At 35.0% G+C, this 18,805-nt stretch overlaps 4 protein-coding genes across 12 annotated transcripts in view; 1 reads left to right on the plus strand and 3 right to left on the minus strand.

The window, feature by feature from the left end:
- The window catches only part of Slip1 (SLo interacting protein 1), a 67,666-nt gene extending 62,208 nt beyond the window's left edge, over positions 1–5,458 (minus strand). The window contains exon 1 of the mRNA XM_072007530.1: positions 4,683–5,458. Within this exon, the coding sequence (XP_071863631.1) occupies positions 4,683–4,703 (21 nt within the window). The 5' untranslated portion in view covers positions 4,704–5,458. The remainder of the gene's footprint in view (positions 1–4,682) is intronic.
- A 3,986-nt stretch (positions 5,459–9,444) lies between these two features.
- On the minus strand, positions 9,445–11,073 carry Borcs6 (BLOC-1 related complex subunit 6). 3 transcript variants are annotated; one of them, XR_011800313.1, is made up of 4 exons: positions 10,721–11,073; positions 10,084–10,611; positions 9,824–9,994; positions 9,445–9,734 (listed from the first exon to the last, which is right to left on the minus strand). XR_011800313.1 is itself a non-coding variant. In XM_072007577.1 (4 exons), the coding sequence occupies exons 1-4, from the start codon at positions 10,808–10,810 to the stop codon at positions 9,683–9,685; spliced, it is 831 nt and encodes a 276-aa protein (XP_071863678.1). In that variant the 5' UTR covers positions 10,811–11,066; the 3' UTR covers positions 9,445–9,682. The 3 variants fall into 3 exon arrangements, 2 of the variants coding, with proteins under 2 accessions (XP_071863678.1, XP_071863679.1); XM_072007577.1 differs by having other exon boundaries at positions 9,824–9,984; positions 10,721–11,066; XM_072007578.1 differs by having other exon boundaries at positions 9,824–9,984; positions 10,716–11,065.
- An 85-nt stretch (positions 11,074–11,158) lies between these two features.
- Positions 11,159–13,935, plus strand: Pig-t (phosphatidylinositol glycan anchor biosynthesis class T). Its single transcript, XM_072007555.1, has 8 exons — positions 11,159–11,647; positions 11,716–11,893; positions 11,987–12,218; positions 12,291–12,458; positions 12,525–12,822; positions 12,897–13,049; positions 13,191–13,437; positions 13,527–13,935. Exons 1-8 carry the CDS (start codon positions 11,473–11,475, stop codon positions 13,780–13,782), a joined length of 1,707 nt encoding a protein of 568 aa, XP_071863656.1. The 5' UTR covers positions 11,159–11,472; the 3' UTR covers positions 13,783–13,935.
- Ova (ovaries absent) lies at positions 13,775–18,802 on the minus strand. Of its 7 annotated transcripts, none has more exons than XM_072007537.1 (8): positions 18,587–18,770; positions 17,582–17,680; positions 16,499–16,775; positions 16,233–16,373; positions 15,941–16,138; positions 15,672–15,851; positions 15,044–15,590; positions 13,775–14,921 (listed from the first exon to the last, which is right to left on the minus strand). In XM_072007537.1, exons 3-8 carry the CDS (start codon positions 16,697–16,699, stop codon positions 14,245–14,247), a joined length of 1,944 nt encoding a protein of 647 aa, XP_071863638.1. In that variant the 5' UTR covers positions 16,700–16,775; positions 17,582–17,680; positions 18,587–18,770; the 3' UTR covers positions 13,775–14,244. The 7 variants fall into 7 exon arrangements, with proteins under 7 accessions (XP_071863638.1, XP_071863635.1, XP_071863636.1 ...); XM_072007534.1 differs by having other exon boundaries at positions 17,232–17,680; XM_072007535.1 differs by lacking the exon at positions 18,587–18,770 and adding an exon at positions 17,232–17,396 and having other exon boundaries at positions 17,490–18,433.
- Between the last annotated feature and the right edge of the window lie 3 nt (positions 18,803–18,805).

Raw genomic sequence — 18,805 nt, forward strand, 5'->3', positions numbered from 1 at the left:
CGTAATTTCGCTCGCGGCTCGTAAAATTCCACTCCTGATATTAGGTCAATTGCGCAAGAGAAAGTCCAGAGACGCTAAACAAATATACCGAACGGAAGTTTTCTCGAAAGCACTGGATTCGTACGAAAATATTCTATTCTCTGTCTTTAATTTACATTTCCATGTAGAACCATCCCCTTTCTGCTCGTTATCGTCAGTTACAAGACACTTTATACGTCGCGCCATCCCTTTGTCAAACTTTTCCAATAAAAACACCATTTCCTATTATTTTTGACACGTTCACGGTGCTTTTCTTCGATGATCGTACATGATGGTACAAGACTTCGTTGACACGCGTGCAAAAACTCTCGTCTAGTTATCATAATTATTGATTACTCTGAAATACAGTATATCCAACTAGTAGCAGATTTTCGCTGCTGTTTCGCTACTCCTTCGGTCATCCGCAACCCTTTGTCCTTCGAAGCTTGTGTCCGCCTTCATCTATCTATCCTATCCGTCTGTCTGCCTGGCTGTCTGTCTGTCTGTTTGGTTCTAACTGTGCATCACTCACCCTTTATCGCGCTAACGCTTCGAGATCTAATCAACGTCGACCTTAGTCAAGCGATTGTTCCATGTGCGACAGCATCGAACGCGACTGGATCGATAAGGTGCATCATACCAATAATTTTCCTGTATAGTAGGCGAGAACGATACAGTAAACACGTAAAATCGTTCGGTAATTAAAGTTCGTGAACGTATTGGAAATTTAGAACCGGTTGCTGCTTCGCGGTATATTTACAGAAATTTGTCTCCCGCTAAAAGAAACAGATTCTTCTTTTTTAAGAGCCTCCATAGGCTATTGTAAAATAACGACTAAATATTTTTAATCGAACGAAGAAGGAACAAAGATTACGGAAAGAAAATGAAAGACACAAGTTCTGACTTAAAAATTGCAGTATATCGATTGTGTTTACTATACCGTTCGATTGTCCGGCGAGTCGATGTTAAAATGTCCGGAAATGGGATTAACGCGGCTGAAGAAAGAGGATAAATTGCGGAATAAAAGGAAACGGAGAGGAACAAGGAGAGAGCGTGCCGCTTTAAATCGTCGCTTCCGTATCGAATTCGATATTTATCGGCTATTTCAAAATTTCGCGACTAATAATCGTGATAGGAAGCTGCTGCTGCCGCTGTTGCCAGTGGTGGAGGTTGTGGTTGTATTGGTCGCATCGGCGATAGCACTGTTACCAATACCGGTGGCCGTTTAATTAAAATGTCCCGACGAACTTACGGTGGTAACGGTGTTATTACGGTACCAACATGCACCGCACGTGTGTCCAGTGTCCAACAGATCGATAAAAATACACGCACGATCGAACTGCATGCTGTATCGATATATCGAATAACGACTATGTTTTCATGCATGCTGTAAACAATGCCACGACAAGCGAATACTTGATCGCCAGCGATAATTCGGCGTTCGGTGTTTCGTCCTCTGTTTCGTCCCTTTTCGATACACGCGACTGCCGAACCGCTTTTCATCCGAATATCTTGATCAATGTGAAACTAAAACTAGTCGATATTCACCATCGATCGTAAATATGGCGACGGAGGATGAAATTAACCTCAAATATTATTAGGAAATTACTAACCTCGAAGAATTGTTACCGCGTTGGATATTTTGAATTGGGATAGGCAGACATTAGCGACGTCTCGAGTAAATAAAGAAATCGTTATAATGAAAATACCTTCCGTTAATAAGATTAAATTTTTCTTCCTTTGTGTCCCTTGTCCGTTACCATACACACGCTCTCGCACACGTACACAGAGTAAGGAACGAATGAAAAAACGAAAGCGAGGAATAGAAACAGCGTGGGGGTGAGAAGTAGGGAGAAGAAGGGGAAACGGGGGGAAAACAACGGTGACGAGCGCGAGGAGTAGGTAGGAGGAACTGCCGAGATTCCGACTTTATTGGCGCAAATGGCAATTATCTGGAGTACGAGGAGTGTTCGAAGGAAAGAATTAAAATATTTCCACCGTTCCCAGCTGTCAAGTAATTTTTGCAATTTCATCCTCTACTCTCCGTTCCCCTCTACTCGTCCCTCCTCATCGCTATTCTGTAACGAACACTTTACGCGTTTCATCGACGCAATCGGGTCGTTATAACATGCGTCTACTAGCAAACTAATTGGAAATCTTGCGAGTCTCGCGACACCGTTCCACAACGAGACAATTTCTCTTCCCTTTTCCATACGCCGATTACTTACAGTTACTCCGAGAAGTACTTGGTCCAATAACTTACTAACTATATGCTAACAACGACTATAACAAGATTTAACTGCAAAGAGTGATTCACGCGACTGAAACAAGCTACGTTTTTTCTTTTTGATCGAAGTCGAAAGAAAATGTTAGAGGAGAGACGACTACCGCGCCTCCTTTTCTTTCTTTGCTTTTAATCGCGCTATTTTTTCTACCAAGAAAATGTATGCACTTGTCGGATCTTTTCCCTACGACCTTCGCTTAACCCCTGCATACTTTTGCAAGTAATTGTATCCTAAAATTTGTGTGCCGAACACACGAACCCTCGCCAATCACTCATACCCACTTACGTAACAACTTTGAACATTAACGAAGTTCTCGAACGCATTCAAGCGAAAGAAAAGATCGAACTCTTCCAACAATAAGTGCTATATATAGTTAGATCCATACGAAAGGTAAAACTTTTACAAGTAATAGAGGCTCCCGTCTGGGATACTTCATTGCCGATAACATCGAAGGGTAGAGTAAGTAAAATTTTCAAAATATCTTGCAAAATCGAAAGACGAAGCGTGATCCTTTTCATCCTTTTACAGAGAGGCTATTCTCGTCCGATAATACGTCCATTCTCCCGACTAGGTAGACGAGAGAGAAGCATGCAGAAGTTGCATCGTGTCGCACGATATGCATTTAATTTAAGTTCCGATATTAAAGCGCGATACGCCCATTTCCTTCGCCGATCAAATCCATACATCCGGAAAGGTGAGAGCCGCGATTCTCGCTTTATCGAGTACAGAAAGCAACGCCCGCAGCTAACTCTGTCGCAATTCTTAAATTTTTATATTTCAATCTTGCCTTTACTTTAACGAGTAAAAAAGAAGGCTCGATATTCTCAGAGAATCTTTAGACATAGAATTGATTTAAGAAACCAGATACGATATAAGAAATAAGAAGCCCTTTTATTCGGTTCTTCGCGTTATGGCCATAAGGCGGAATGTTCAACGCTCGAAACGATAACGATCTAACCATCGTTCAACGACGTATTTATCGTTTTATCGAATCTTTAAAACCGATTCGATAGAACGTTTGTAACTTGGATCGTTCGAAATTATGTGTAACAGAGAGGAACGCAAGAACGAAAGAAAGAAAGAAGAAAAATAATACAGCATCCCCTAGATCGCAACGTGAGCGCTAAAATTAAACGGAACGCATACAAACGTATATGTACGGCAGGGCTAGCAACTTCGATAAACGACGAACGTTGGTAAACACACCTCGGGCCACTGTGTTTCTTGGAAATTTCTTTATCGTCGTGTTTATTTAAAGCGTACTTGCTTCACTAGTTCGAATACGATAAGAATAAAAGGTAAGCGCGTCCAGGTATGACCAAAGATACACTTCGTCAGAGGATCCACAATTGTGCTTCTATTTTATCTTACGTTCCTCCGTGATTGTACGTCATAATATAACGTACATTCTTTTTGATACTAAAACAATAACTAAAACTACGATTACGTAATTATACTTTCCAGGCACCTTGGTACGTACTCTCTGCCATAACCCTTGTCTATTGTAAAATGCCACATAATCAAAAATATGGGAATAAAAATTATCGTTATCTTCGTCGATTGTCTTCGCTTAACTCTGATATGGTCACAGAATTCTTCATATCTCTTTTTAGTTTCAATCGAAATATTTTACGAAAATATTTAATATAGGATTCAAACAAGAAAGAATCAACCAAACATTGTCGATAACAATTCTTTCTCGTTACAATTTTTGTAACTGATTTTGAAGTTTTTAAACGTTTGGAAATTTTCCAACGATAGAAACATGTTACTCGATCGATAATAATCCAAAACATTAAAATTCGATACTACGATGTATACTATGTTATTGTACAGAGAGGTTCGAAATACACGCATACATTCGATAACTGTGTCGCTCGACAACAGCAATTATCCATGAAAGCACACTCGATAGAATACTCATGCATGCGATATAAAATAAAAGAGAAAATAATACGCGCAGTTGATCTTTTATTCGCGAATGCTAAATCATCTTATTCTATGAACTCCACTCTTCAATTTCTATCTCCCCTTTTTCAATTTCTCAAGCCGATAGTTTGTATTATCTTATTCGCAATAAATCATCTTTCCTCGACGACAATTATGAAAGTTTATTATTATTATTATTATTATTATTATTCGCTAACAATCGCTGTACCATGTTTGCCATTATTTACCGACGTGCCCCGTTTTACTCGAATGGAGTATACCTTCGTGCAACAATTTCGAATTAACTAAGACTGTGTATATGTTCTTTGGACGCAACGTTGTAAATCAGCCCTATGAAACTCGTCAAATGTGTATTGTACCGCGAATCTTAAAATCGAACATACAAATAACAAAAAATAGACGAAATGAATCACAGAAAATTGTGCTTACCTTTAAAATGACAAAATCCATGTTTCGCAGGACTGCTGGAGTCGACGACGAGGCGTGTTAATGACGTTTTACAAAGAAAAGTGATGGCAGATGCGAACGTTGAAGCCAAGATTGGTCAGGACGTGTTTGGTTTGGTGTACCAGAGATGAACAACGAAGAGCTCGAAAGAAGGATCAGATAGAATCAAACGGAAACCGAACGAAAGCAATTACGGTGGCGAACCTCCCACTCGACACTTCTTTCCACTTGTTCGAAACAACGAGGAATATCGACGTTGGCACTCACACACGGCACGAGGCGGCTAGATCGTCCTTACTTCGATGATCTAGCATCGTCGTAGCACGCCTCCTCGCGGTTCCACGCCACAAATGCAAACGGACCGATTACTCGCATTGCATCGAATGCAACTTTTGCATTTATGTGTTGACAAAAAAAGAAGAGTGAGAGAAAGAGAGAGACAGACAGACAGACTCTCGAGAACTCACAACTGGACGCGAGAAAAAACGAAAAGCAACGAGGCGAGGCGAGGCGAGGCGAGGCGAGACGAGGCGAGGCAAGGCAAGGCAAAGCGAAACGAAGCGAGACGAGGCGAGACGAGACGAGACGAGATGAGACCAGACGAGACGAGACAAGACGAGACGAGACAAGACGAGATGAGACGAGATGAGATGAGGTACGACAAGACGCGGCGAGACGAGGCGAGGTAAAAGAAGGCAAACGGCGCGGTGCAACGTTGTAACACGCGAGAAAAATATTCAGCCAACACGCGTGCCGGCTTGGCGTCGACTGAATTCAACGGCAGTCGCGCGCCACGAGTGGGAGGCGTGTCTCGAGTGTACGATGAAAAGAGACCGAGGTATACTATCGCGACGGAGAAGGGATGAAGAAAGTGCGAGGTAGAGGGGAGAATAGTTTTCATTGCGTTAGACAGAGACGGATAAAAGGATGAGCGACCGCCGCGACCGGCCGTCGGAGACCATAGTCACACTGGTTGCAACTGTTAGAGGGAGTTGAACGGCGTGCAGAGGAGTGGAGTGGAGTAGAGTGAAGTGGAGTGGAGCAGAGCGGAGCGCGGCGAAATGGAGTGAAGAGAAAAGGAGAGAAATGGTTTCAGGAGAAACGGACGCGACGGGATTGAACGGAACGGAATGGAATGGAATGAGATACATACATACCTCGACTCGTGGAAACGGACGAATGACACAAAGAGCAAAAGAGAGTTACACAAATGCTGATTATCCAAAACTACCGTTTGCAACGCTACCGTTGCGATAGCGTAGGTATGCACAGACACCGATAGCTCTTCCTTTTAACGATACCTATCGTGTACTTCGTGTTTCTTCTTATGTTTCCGTTCCATTCCATCGAATCTTACAATAGACTTATCACGATTCGTACTAATGTTTCTTTCGTTTAATCAATTTCCGTTTCAATTTTTTCAATGCAACGCTTTTTCATTAGTTGCAACTGAAAACACGGAACTTCGATAAGCGATCTTGTGGATACATAAAAATTACGTGATAAAAATCGTCGTCGTATTATATTTAATGGATGTTCATGCAAAAAAATTTTATAAAAGTTTATAAAAAAATTTTTAAGTGCAAAAATGCACAAAATGTAAGGAAGACATAAAAATAGTAAAATGTTCGAAATATGATACTGCTCGTGATATTTAACGAACGCAACAAATTTTTTAGTAGATCCTATATCTTTATATTCACAAAAATATAAATTTCCGCGCTAATACATTCCATTTTCAAAATATAAATACAAACAAAATCCCTCATAATATATTTTTAATTTTACTTTGATTAACTTTTGTTCATTCGTTTACTGTTTGTACGATAAATATACTTCAGTGGTACAATTCTCTGTACTCTCTATTCTCCCTTCTCTAATCTGTAATATTGTCACGCTTTTGGTCAATCACAAATTCGCGCGTAGTCTTGACAAGAGACCACAAAATAAATACGTCGCTAGCTTATGAAGAGGTGATCAAATAGAAAATTCATAATCACGATCTTAACAAGAAAAGTTGTATAAAAAGCGACTGAAAAGTTACCAAGTTCCCGCGGCGCCGTCTCGTTTGTAATCCCAACTCTCCAACCCTTCCTCACCGCACTGCTCTCGAAGCCCACTCATAATTACCAAAGTTAATTTACGAATCGCAATTTAATTGGCCAGTTCTTGAAGGTTCTTTAAACTTTGTCTTTCACGGAATAGGATTTTACGATGGTTCGGTTCAGTTCATTCCCGAAAACAACACAGTGGTTGCGTAAACGAACAAACCGATTTATATGATTGAAAGCAAATGCCATAAAACATAGGAAGAAAAGAAATACTTTTTCATGAAAGAAAAGTTAGTTTCCAAGAAGAAAGGGAATTGTTAAAAATTTGGTTACCAACCTGTAACAAAAAGAATAGGTTATACCGAACAACATAGATAGTTACAGCATAGATATAATAGATATAATAGATAAACGAATTACAAACAGCACGATACATATGTAGGCAAATATCGAAGCATATCCAATCTATATATTGTGTGTTCAATGTGTATACTTTTGCGCATTAGTATACGTATAATATACATACGTACATATGAATGTAAATATACGTATGTTTCCTTTTCTCTTCATTTCTGTAAGAAAGGGCAACAACGTTTCGAAAGAAGATACCTCCGACTCATTACCAAGCAACGACGAACGGATGTTCATAGATACGTATGCGAGACAGGGTTAAAGACAGGACAAAAGGGAAGAGAGATGCCGGCTTCCTGAGATTTTACCGTTAGCTGCTCTCGTTGAAACGAAAGAAAGAAAATTCTGCGTGACGGCGAGCCTTTTAATTAGGCTGTCTGTGATCTGCCAAGCATTTTTGCTTTCCTTGTTCACCCTTCCCTATTCTTCCTCTTTCTTCTCCTTTCTCCTTTTCTCCATTCTTTTTCTCTTTCCTCAATTTCGTACTCGACTGATTGCGAGTCGATCACACTTCGCGCACCCACTCCTTAGATATGCCACATTTTCAAATATCAATTTCTCATTTAGTTCTTGTTCCTTAAAAAAAAAAAAAAAAAAAAAAGACAAAAGAAGGATGAAATATAACTCGTTATGTCTCTAACCTTACAATTAGAACATACATAGTATACAACGCGAACGAAAATATCCAACCTAACCACGATAAACAAATCGAACTGCATTCTCGATAAAGAATACGTAATTCTATCGAAACAATACTTGAGAAATATAACGTAAATTATATTAATGTATAGATATGTAGATGTAAATACAAATGAAATAACTTTAAATCGTCGCAATCGCGATATACGATCGACGCAACGAAATATGTAATATCTTTTTCTTTAATGATCGAGATATATTAATGATCGATGCACGATATATGATCTGGGTCTCCTTTCTTCTTTGAAAGAAGAGGAAACCAACAATGCAATACCTGTGACTGATACGCGACGGCATGTAATGACATCGAAAATATACTGGTAATTCAAGCGTTTCGTTTATAGTCTAAGGAACGTGCTCCCTTTCATTGAGGCCGTGTGGAAATGTGAAATAGGGAAGAGGATTGAGAAAGAGGAAAAGGAAGAGGAGGAGGAGGAGGAGGAGGAATCGGTGTTCATCGACGGGAATTCAAAACGTGCAAAAGAGCGAACGCGTGAGCACGTTTGTAGAGAGTGGTACGAGAGTGATACACATACACACCTATCCGCGATCTCAATAGGCGTCGGGCCAGGAGAATAAATTAACGAGGTGTTTGTCCGCTATCACCACTCTTTTTCCAAGCCGGATTAAAATCATTCTGTCTTTAATAATTATACCGACCGAATACGTTAAATGAGGCGCGCGTCGCGACGTATTTACCACTGTTGCTTTTTGATAATGTTATTTACAGCTCTGATTTACAATAGATCGCCACTGAACCTCGCAATCCACGCGAATTACTTCCTCCCTACATTGTATATACTGTTAAAAAATAAAAGAGATATAAAATGCGACGTGTGGTAGTAAATTTTATTCGTCACGTTGAAAGAGAAGAAGCGCTCACTGAATACGTATAAAGCATAAAAGCAAAACACTGAATATTGCTTTTCGGACCATTATCGGATACTATATCACTGCGATCTCGTACTATGCGATAATTGTAAGACTACTATGCGCATATCATATTCGAAATATCAATTAATATTTAAAGGTTAAAAAATACACGTTTTAAAGGGTTGATTAACATTGCTAACATTTAATTAAATTATGTACATTAGGATAATAAAATCCGTTGCAATAAATATTTTTATGATACATGCGAGATTATGAAGAAACATTATTGTTGAAAGTCAGTATTTCTCTTCAAAATAAGAACTATATATCTTTTACGATTATGATACAAGGGAATTTATTTTCTTATTTTTCGACGAGTGTATCGAGTGAAAAGATTGTTAGGAAACATTCGCATCATTCACTTCCCAAAAGTAATTTTCTCTAAAACCACTTATCCAAATAAAGGATATCATACGAATATGATTTTAAGTCTTTTTATGATTCATAAAAGGTCGATGAAATCGTGTCATTCTGAAACCTCGGCATTTGATCAAGGTTAAATTGAGATGCAAGATAATTTAAAAATCACAAGAAATTTGGCAGGCAGACAGGACCATGTTGTTGATTCTCATAGTTATTCCAGTATCGATTGTAGATAATAGAGGTTATCAAAGACGCCTCTAGCACTCAAAATCATAATTAAATAAACATATTTGTCTAGCTTTTTATTTGTATCAAATAAATACTCCTGCGTTCCATTTGTGACAATATATTCAACGTAATAATATTTGTGTAAAGGAAACAAATGTTGAATTTCAGCAAATATATGTTTTTTCAAACTAAACAATTTGAAAATTGAGACAATTTCCAAAATGATCTATAACAGACAAGAGCTCTAATCGCATAAACATATTAGAGTAAACGCTTAAAATCTTTTCCCTTTATAAATTACAGATTCATTGCACCCTCGAATAACTCCAACATCCTTTTCATCTCTTTACTAAAAGTTGAGAAAACGGATAAATGTTAGTATGATTACAGAAATGGAATACATAATACAAATGTAAAGACAGATGCTCTAATACTCGCATTTGTTCTGCTAGCTTATATATAGGTCCCATTGATTTCGATAATTCTTCGCATTTTGCCATTAACTGATACATCGATTTGATATTGTGATCCACTGCATCGCACGTTTTACAAACAGCATCTCTATATGTTTCTAAACAGCCTACGGTGAGTGCAGACGCCTAAAAGTAACTTTGATGCAAAACTCTTTGAAAACTTAATGAAAGGAAAAATTTTCACAAAGCAAAAAAGAAGAAATATAATTGGAAAAGATAATTTACACTATGCAAAATGGCTGCCAAATTTTCTGTTAATGCATCAACGGAGGTGGCCACTTTTCTCGCTTCCATCTCTAATTCATTTAACACGTTATGATCGAGAAGAGGCACCTGAGGCGTTAAGGCTTGCCTATACAAACAAGGAGTAGAACTGCGAGAACCCGGAAAAGATGGAGTTTCTCCCTTTTTTGTTACAGGACTTGACAGTTTAATTTTGTTTTCTAAATCTTCCGCAACAAACAGAACCATATCACCATCTTGCATTACTGTCCCCTCAAGTTGCAAATATCCCATGGCCTTGTGATAACTTGGGGGATCTATATCGTCGTCCTCTATTGGACTAGATTCTCTATTCCTTAAATTTAGCTGGTCTGGTCTACCACCAATTCCGTTCATTTTCTCTAGGCTACCATCTAAAAATTTTGTTCCATCAATATCTGGTGAATCGATCAGCGATCTTAACTCCGAAACGGGTGGAGATGATTGTGAATCGAATGATATTTCCGAATAAGACGCTGTCATCTCATGTAGCTGAAATAATTATAGTTAATGTCCCTAGTATTGCCCTTTTCGATCAGTCACATTTTGCAAATATAAATAACAGTTTTTTTTACACAGGATTCATTAACTCTAACCTTACTCTGTCTTCATCGTAGTCGATAGCTGCATTCTTTTCACTACGTATTGTCGTTCCTTGTTTAGGATATGTTTCCCCTTCCTCCGATTCCATATTTAAAAAACAATTTATTTTTCCAATCCTTTATAATAAAACAAACGTGCCTTTTATTTAACGTACGTCACAATTGATACAATGGAATAATACTGTCACAATTATCGATCCTTAAAGGACGTTTCTACTAAAACGATAGTTCTTCTAAAACAAATTTCTCCTAAAATTTAAGAAATAAAATTAGATAAAGAAATAATTATATAGCTGTTTCAAAAACGTTTCATTAGAGTTACGGTATATTATCTCAATCCTCTGTAATAATGAAAACTCGCCTTTAGACGAAAAATTATATTCGTTGATATCATATTGATATAAACACGAATTTTCAGATTAGTTAATTCATAGCTATTTGCTCTGTTGTCATTTGTAAGTGTTAAACAACCGATATTTGACTAAAATCGATTAACCGATTGGTTGACTGAAAATTAAGAAAGACTTAATAGCATTTGGTATAAAGTACCATAATATGTTATCTCATGTTTGTATCATTTTCATATTTACCCATAAGTGAATTAAATATGATTTATTCAGCGTACTAAAAGGCAGATATTGTTTATTGATCTAAATCTTTATCTTTCTGTGTTATAACAGATATAAAATGTTTGAAAATTACTTTATAGATAAAGCAATATTAAATTGAACTATATCAAAATCATTTGATAATGATGCATTTTAAAATACCACTATTTTTTATCCTTGTCACCCTTATGAAATGCGTGTTTCCGCAAAATGATTTCTTCGATGAGGAACTAATGTTAAAACCATTACCAAGCAGTCATGTCTATGCATATTTTCAATTTACTACTGTATGGGAAACCACAAAAGACATAACAACATGTAAGTTACAAGATATAAGTTAACAAATATAAAATTTTGTTTTATGCAAGTAGAAGTTAATATTTCAGTTCAACATTCTCATTTATTTCCAAGAGGACTTGGTGAAATTATAAGTCGTCACAATGTAAATGAATTACATCTTACATTAACCAAAGGATTATGGAATTATCAAAAATGGGGATATCCTTATCATGATGCTGGTCCTGGTGCTGAAATATATTCATGGTTCCACAAAGATGTTAATAAGTAAAGTTTCACTTTGAACTTAATAAACACAATGTCTTACTCTAAAAATTGTACGAATGATATTAATAACAAAATTATTTTTTATTGTTATAGTGTTGATGATGAGTGGAAAGGTTTAACAAATGCACTAGCTGGCTTATTTTGTGCTTCCTTGAATTTTGTTAATCCTGCAAACAGCATGTCTCCAGAATTTACATTCCGTCCTACAGGGGTAGTAGATCACAGTATCAATTCTAGTCATTTACGCTATTCATCATTACCAAAAGAAATAGTTTGCACTGAAAATTTAACACCATTTAAAAAATTATTGCCATGTAATTCTAAGGTATATATGAAAAATAGCAACTTGTATTTATTTTGTGTAACAGATACTGATATATATATGATGTTTTAATAGAAAGGCTTGGCAACCTTATTAAACTCTGCTTATATTCACAACACAAACTATCATTCTATTGGAGTACATTTTCGAGTTATATGCTCAAACGCAATCTGTACTAAAACATCATTAGAGTTACGTCAGTCTGTTTCATTGATATATGACACAATAACCGATGTATCACAGGTAAATTTTTAACAGAATTTTGTATGTTATAAGAAATTTGTAGCACTCATATGAATTTTTCTTCAGAATTGGTCAGTTCGGAAATTTTTTGGAATAGGTATTAGAGGAGCATGCCCTCTTGCTACATTAAGCAATGTATATATTGACATATCTGATAATAATACTAATCAAGTTTATGAGTTAATACCTACTCCAAGTGCGAAGATCGTTAGTCTTCGAGGAGGACAAATAAATGAAATAGCTGTTTATGATATTAGGTCGCTTTCTTCAAAAGGAATATTTAATATTGAAGTTCTATATAGTACTACTCGTACAGTTGGTTTAAATTATCCTTCAATTCTATATGCAAATAGATATGTCATTGGTTTGTAATACTACTTAAATTATAATAGGTACATATATGGGGTGCAATTGCAAAATAAAAATTGTTTTTTGCAGGATATGGACAAGAAAGAGGTAGTTTAGTAACAAAAATTTACAATAATTACTGGCAAACACTTGATATTATTTTATTAGAAAGTATTCCATGGTATTTGCCAGTATATTTACATTCTGTCAAAATAACTTGTGGGGCAAAAAATATTATACCATGTGAGTAGCTGTATTCACATATATCATATATCATTATATTCGTCATAGGCAGTGATATATTCATTGTAATTATTCGTACTTTTTTTTTTGTTTCTGTAAGCTTTTCTTTGTTGTCTTAATCTGTTGAAATTTTGTATATAGTGACACAGCGTTATCTACCAGGCAAGGAACGAAAAAGTCCTTACTATTTGGAACTTATTTTACGTTTACCACCGCAATCAGTAACTAAATTTTCTATAGAAATGGATTATTCATTTCTTAAGTGGCAAGAATACCCGCCAGATGCAAATCATGGGTTTTACATGGGTCCTGCAATAATCACCGCATTACTTCCAATTGCAAGAAATTATACTGCGTTACCACTCGATGGAAGTACCATAACATCAAGGTTAAAAATGTCTACATTAGTAATTAATATTACAACATATGTATAATATTTAACACTCAAGTTTTGCTAAAGCATAATTAAATTTACAGTTTCAATGCTTCAAGAGAAGGCTATCTGGTACAGCTAAGAACCGAATCTTTACTAATTAGTTTACCGACGCCTGATTTTAGTATGCCGTACAATGTAATTTGTTTAGCCGGTACAGCAGTTGCCCTAGCATTTGGTCCACTTCATAACATTTCAACTAAAAAATTAGTTTTTAAACGTGTTGAAATGGATTGGAAGGAAAAATTATTATCGTCTTTAATGAAAAAGATCGTTAAATCAAAAAATAAACAAGAATGAAAAATGTAATTTATTATTTGGTTTTAAATATATATGCATTTTTAAATAAGACAAAAATTTCTGTTAAAATATAAATGGAAAAGAAATACAAATACAATCATCTTGCAGTGAGGTACATTAACGAAGTTGATCATAAAGAAAATTAACAATTCATCTCGATTTTATTTATCTTTTCCTTAACTTCTTCTCTTTCTCTATAGTATATAATATATAAAAATGCGTAGGCTTATTTTTTATTATATAACAAATATTATTTGACATTTCCCTTTAATGAAAATACCGAGTTTGTTACTTTACAGTTGAGAGTTTTTTGCAATAATTAACAGTTTACTGCAAATAATAAAACATTATGATGTAACATTATTTTATGCATTTTAAAATCATATAAAAGTGAAATAATAAATATTGTAATAAATGTAATAACACGCATACAATGAATACTATATATACTGAATAATCATTTTATGGTGCTGGTCTAAGGATTGGGGATAAATTTGTAAATGTATTTAACATTGTACTATGGTACTTGTCTGTATAATTTTCAACATCGTTATTTAAAATATTATCCGATAGCCACTCGCATTTTTCATGTTTTAACTGAAATTTAGTTGAAGAAAATTTTTCTAAGAATGATTCTGTTACATCTTTGACATCATGAGATAAACAACTCATTGAATCTTTATTTTCGTTCGAAGCTGCAGGAGTACATGTATTTTCTTCCTCATCCGAAGAGCACAGATCGATCACTGCAATCGCTTCCGACGGTCTTATACACGATGCGATCTCTTTAATTGAATGAATGGTAGTCGTATTATTTTCGCCAGAAGAACTTTTACCTCCAAAATCAATTAATTCTACATTGATAATTTCATTGCCAACTACCTTTTCTACGTTTTCTTTCATCGTGTTTATGTCACTTTCATCACTTGGAGCTTTACGTTTTGAAGGAACATTTGGTCTTGTTTTTCCTTCATTATGGGTTATCATTTTCTTGCTTACGATAGAAACATTTTGAATAAGACATTGATATTTTGGCTGATTTTGTTTAACATCATGTATTTGTTCCTGCGTCAGTCGATTTAGAATAACAAAAGCAGGTCGACAAATAATATACAATAACTGTGATTGTATGCTCAACACTAAAAAGGAAAAGAACAGCTTTTATATATATCATAGAAAACATATTATAATAACATTTAAAAAAACGTAGAAATAAGGAAAACGAAACCCTATGAAACTCCCCCAAAGTTTAAGCACTTACTTGGTTTCCTTTTAACAGAATTTACAAATTTATATTGGTGGACATAATCGCATGCCAGTTTATCCCGATTTGGTTTATATGTAACACTCCATTTATCGTTATCAACGTCTGCTTCCAACCACTTTGGTTTGGACGAGCTGTTTAAGACAGGAGCAATGAGGTGTCTTTCTATCCTTTCTAGCCTTTCTTGTTGCGTTTCTTCTGTCATTGCCTTGGACCTTTTAGCTAATAATATACCAGCAGGAGAAGAAAAAGGAATAGTCGGACATCTTGTAAAATTTACAAACCCTCGAACACGGCGGGAAGTTCGGCTAATGATATTATTGTTATTATTAACTGTAGCATCATTGTGAATTTCAACTGATTTCGATTCTGATTTCGCTTCTGATTCCGCTTTCGCTTCTGATTCCGATTTCACTGAACACAAGTGAAAATATTCCAAGAACTGGTTTTGCCTTAATTCAGGCTCTACAATCGACAAGTCCGGAGTTGTAGATCGAGAATTACTTCCGTTATGTTCTTGTTCATAACATACACTTTCATGTTCCTATAGTATACAAAATTACTATTAATTTCATTTATCTTTTTTATTAGAATTCATATAAACACACACATTTAATGTGTGTACCTTCATTTTCTCTAGACCTATAAATTCCGCATCACAATTATCACATAGATAAATATCTCCTGTTAGTGTATGATTCATCATAACGGAATGCTCTTGCTGTTGCTGTTTCGTATAAGAAGAAATTACTCCTCTACAAGATAACAACTTCTTTCGTGGACTTTCACATGTTCTATCATAATTCTGTAATTAAAATAAAATTTCTTTATTTATTTTTTATAAAGTTTTTAGTATTCTACAAAGCAAAGTAAGATGTGAATACAAGAACAAACCATATTTTCATTGCGAAATGTCACTAATAGCTTGCCAGTACTTTTGTGATACAAACTTGTTGTAGAGTCCCAATTATTAACATATTGTAGATCTTCTTGCGAGTACCGTGCAAGATATGAGCAAAAACGTAAGAGATATTCACTTCTATGGTATGTATAACATCTGAATACTAATTTTTTTAAATTGGCCATCCAGTTCTAAAATATAATGTACATTTTAATAGTTAAATACTTTATCATTGAGGAAACAATTACTTATATCGTTACATTTTTACTGAGATAATTAACTTACATCGTTTACTCTTTTAGGTCTTGTTAAAGGATTTGAAAATTTCACTTCTTTTGGCCACCACCTAGGTTCACTGATCACTTCGTTAGTATCATGACCCAAGGAGCATTTAACCATGAATGTAACAAAACGTTCTAATTGTGCCTAAAATCAAACATTTTTTATAATACTTACACTATTAATAATTTACTACAAAATATAAGTTTCGTTACCACATGATTACTTAAAATTCATCCTAAATGTAAAAGCATAAAAAGTAATATTCTTACCATAGTAATTTTTTCCAATGACGTTGGATGTCCATTGGCAAATAAAAGAGGAAGATTAGATACCACAGAAGCTTCCTCCAAAGAACTGTTGTTTATTTCCATAGGATCTGTATCGACCATCACACATTCGTTCATTTCACTGGGCACATTTTGAGGTAAACCTACCCCGTATTCTTGTTCTTGCAACATTGAGTATTTCATGTTTTCAAAGCTATCTGCATTATTTTCACTTAAGGTACATTTCCCGTTATAAAGCTGTTTTCCATTTCTGCGTATTCTGCATACAAAAATATTGTCTTGAAGGCTACAGATGTTATCTATTTTGTGAATTAAAATAGCAATGGAAAAAGGTGATGAACATAAAACTCTCTTATTTATAATTAAGATCTATTCACAAAATCAAGAAACAAATCGATGTATTTATATGTATTGTTCATAATTTTGTTTATATATAAAGTACTGAACAATTTTGTATACGTATTTCTGACAATTAGAAATTGTGAAAACTAGAAAATAAGTGACATGAACCATTACATATATCAACTCGTCTCGTTTATATTTTATTAATATCTAATTATAATCAAATATAGATATATATTATATCTAATTATAATGAAATATATCATAAGAATGAAAACCGAACAAAATGAATACAATATACATGTTAAGAGATATAAAAAATTAATTAGTTTTTTAAACAAAAAATACAAATTTGTAGCTAGAAATCGTATACCTTTTCAGACGATCAAAAGATCTTTCTTCTTCCAGTATTTACAGACTGATATTCCACAGGATTAAAAATCTTCCTGATCACTGATTTGTAAATTACAATTTATATGCAATTTAATATATAAGTTGCACAATAGCCAGATTATCGAATAATTTTAAGATAAAACTGCTATAATGAAGATACATCTCGCATTACCTTTGCAATATTTGTTAAAATTTGAAAAAAGCTTAAGACGAATACGGATTTAAATGTGCAACCTACGTGTACTTTTGTAAAAGTTAATTTACTATTTAAATCGGCAGATGTGGTGTAAGTGGTAAAAATGACATCTGAATTATAAAACTAGTCTGTACCTCGTTCGATTGAGGTTCGAAAGTGGAAAGGCACGCGTCGTAATACGAATTTACAGATGTATGTATACATGTACTGACAGTTCCCTCCGTGGTTCCCTCCTTGAACAGAATATTTTGCCACGATAAAGCACGGTATAGTTCAAAATGGCGGAACGAATCAGCTTAATTCTCGGTGGCTAATGATCATTTGTAAGTTATTTTACTTCTCACATGATGCATTCCTTTTTAGGTTTTATTTTACTTTCTTGTTATTTCGATTTTCCTTTTTACTAATAATGCCACATCAACATGTGCAACAAAAATACCGATAAATGATTTAGGAAGATTTCGAAATTATTGAAATTCCCCACCTATCGATGGTTGTTCTTCCTCTCTATCGTTTCTGGTTACGATCATATAGGCAATCGCATTCGCTAGGGGAAACCGTCCGTCTTTTGAGTGAAAAATGTTCAAGATGGAGGGCACGAGAAGGTCTCGTTCTGTAAGACAGATAAAATGAGTGGAGTGTCTCTGCCTTTGCTGAGCATTCATAGAATTTATATATGTACACGTATGTATGTATGCATGTATGTATATAAATGTTGCATATACACAGGACGAAACCTTTTCTTACCCTCCACCTTGACTTTTTTCGACTCAAAAGGCAGACAGTTTCGTCAATGCTTTCGGTATAGAGATATTCAGACCTGTTTATATGACCGTGGTTTCGGCTACGATCATTCCAGATAATTCTAAATATTTGTTAATAATGAACTCGTCAAATATTTTTTCACTATCATTCAATGAGCTACTCGAACGATTCGTAAATTCAAAATTTATGTTATTTATTTAATTGTACAGTATTTTATACCTAAACAAAATTAACGAATAATATACAAGGAAAATAACACTATTTTTCAATTTTTCTCTTTAATAAAAATTATTAGCTGAATAAATTTTATGTTAAATATTTAAGATGTACGTATATAAATAAGTATGTTTTTAATACATATGTGAGTCTCATACCTATACATTATGTACACGTATGTTTCAAAGAGCGCAGTAAATTGAAAAATTATATACTAGCTTTTACGCAAGTGCAAAGAAGAACCAAGAAATTCAATATTAATTTTACATTCAGATCCTTAAATTATGTTAGTGAGAAACTAGTGATTTAACAAATACTTGGTGTAAATGTAACCTTTCTGGTGTAACTTGATGTAACATGTAACCAGACCTGACAGT

Source organism: Bombus fervidus, chromosome 7, assembly GCF_041682495.2.
Source record: "Bombus fervidus isolate BK054 chromosome 7, iyBomFerv1, whole genome shotgun sequence".
Lineage (NCBI taxonomy): Eukaryota > Metazoa > Arthropoda > Insecta > Hymenoptera > Apidae > Bombus > Bombus fervidus.

What these genes read in the sequence shown, in the direction of transcription:
- Borcs6 (XM_072007577.1), bottom strand. Translation starts at nt 10,810, where the DNA reads ATGGAATCGGAGGAAGGGGAAACATATCCTAAACAAGGAACGACAATA. An exon ending in TCGACTACGATGAAGACAGA is followed by an intron (nt 10,612 to 10,720) that starts GTAAGGTTAGAG and finishes TAATTATTTCAG; the next exon opens with CTACATGAGATGACAGCGTC. An exon ending in TATAAGCTAGCAGAACAAAT is followed by an intron (nt 9,735 to 9,823) that starts GCGAGTATTAGA and finishes CTCAACTTTTAG; the next exon opens with TAAAGAGATGAAAAGGATGT.
- Ova (XM_072007532.1), bottom strand. Translation starts at nt 18,787, where the DNA reads ATGTTACATCAAGTTACACCAGAAAG. An exon ending in CATCAAGTTACACCAGAAAG is followed by an intron (nt 16,776 to 18,761) that starts GTTACATTTACA and finishes TTTTGTATGCAG; the next exon opens with AATACGCAGAAATGGAAAAC. An exon ending in GACCTAAAAGAGTAAACGAT is followed by an intron (nt 16,139 to 16,232) that starts GTAAGTTAATTA and finishes ATTATATTTTAG; the next exon opens with AACTGGATGGCCAATTTAAA.
- Pig-t (XM_072007555.1), top strand. Translation starts at nt 11,473, where the DNA reads ATGATGCATTTTAAAATACCACTATTTTTTATCCTTGTCACCCTTATG. An exon ending in CAATAACCGATGTATCACAG is followed by an intron (nt 12,459 to 12,524) that starts GTAAATTTTTAA and finishes ATTTTTCTTCAG; the next exon opens with AATTGGTCAGTTCGGAAATT. An exon ending in GGAAGTACCATAACATCAAG is followed by an intron (nt 13,438 to 13,526) that starts GTTAAAAATGTC and finishes TTAAATTTACAG; the next exon opens with TTTCAATGCTTCAAGAGAAG.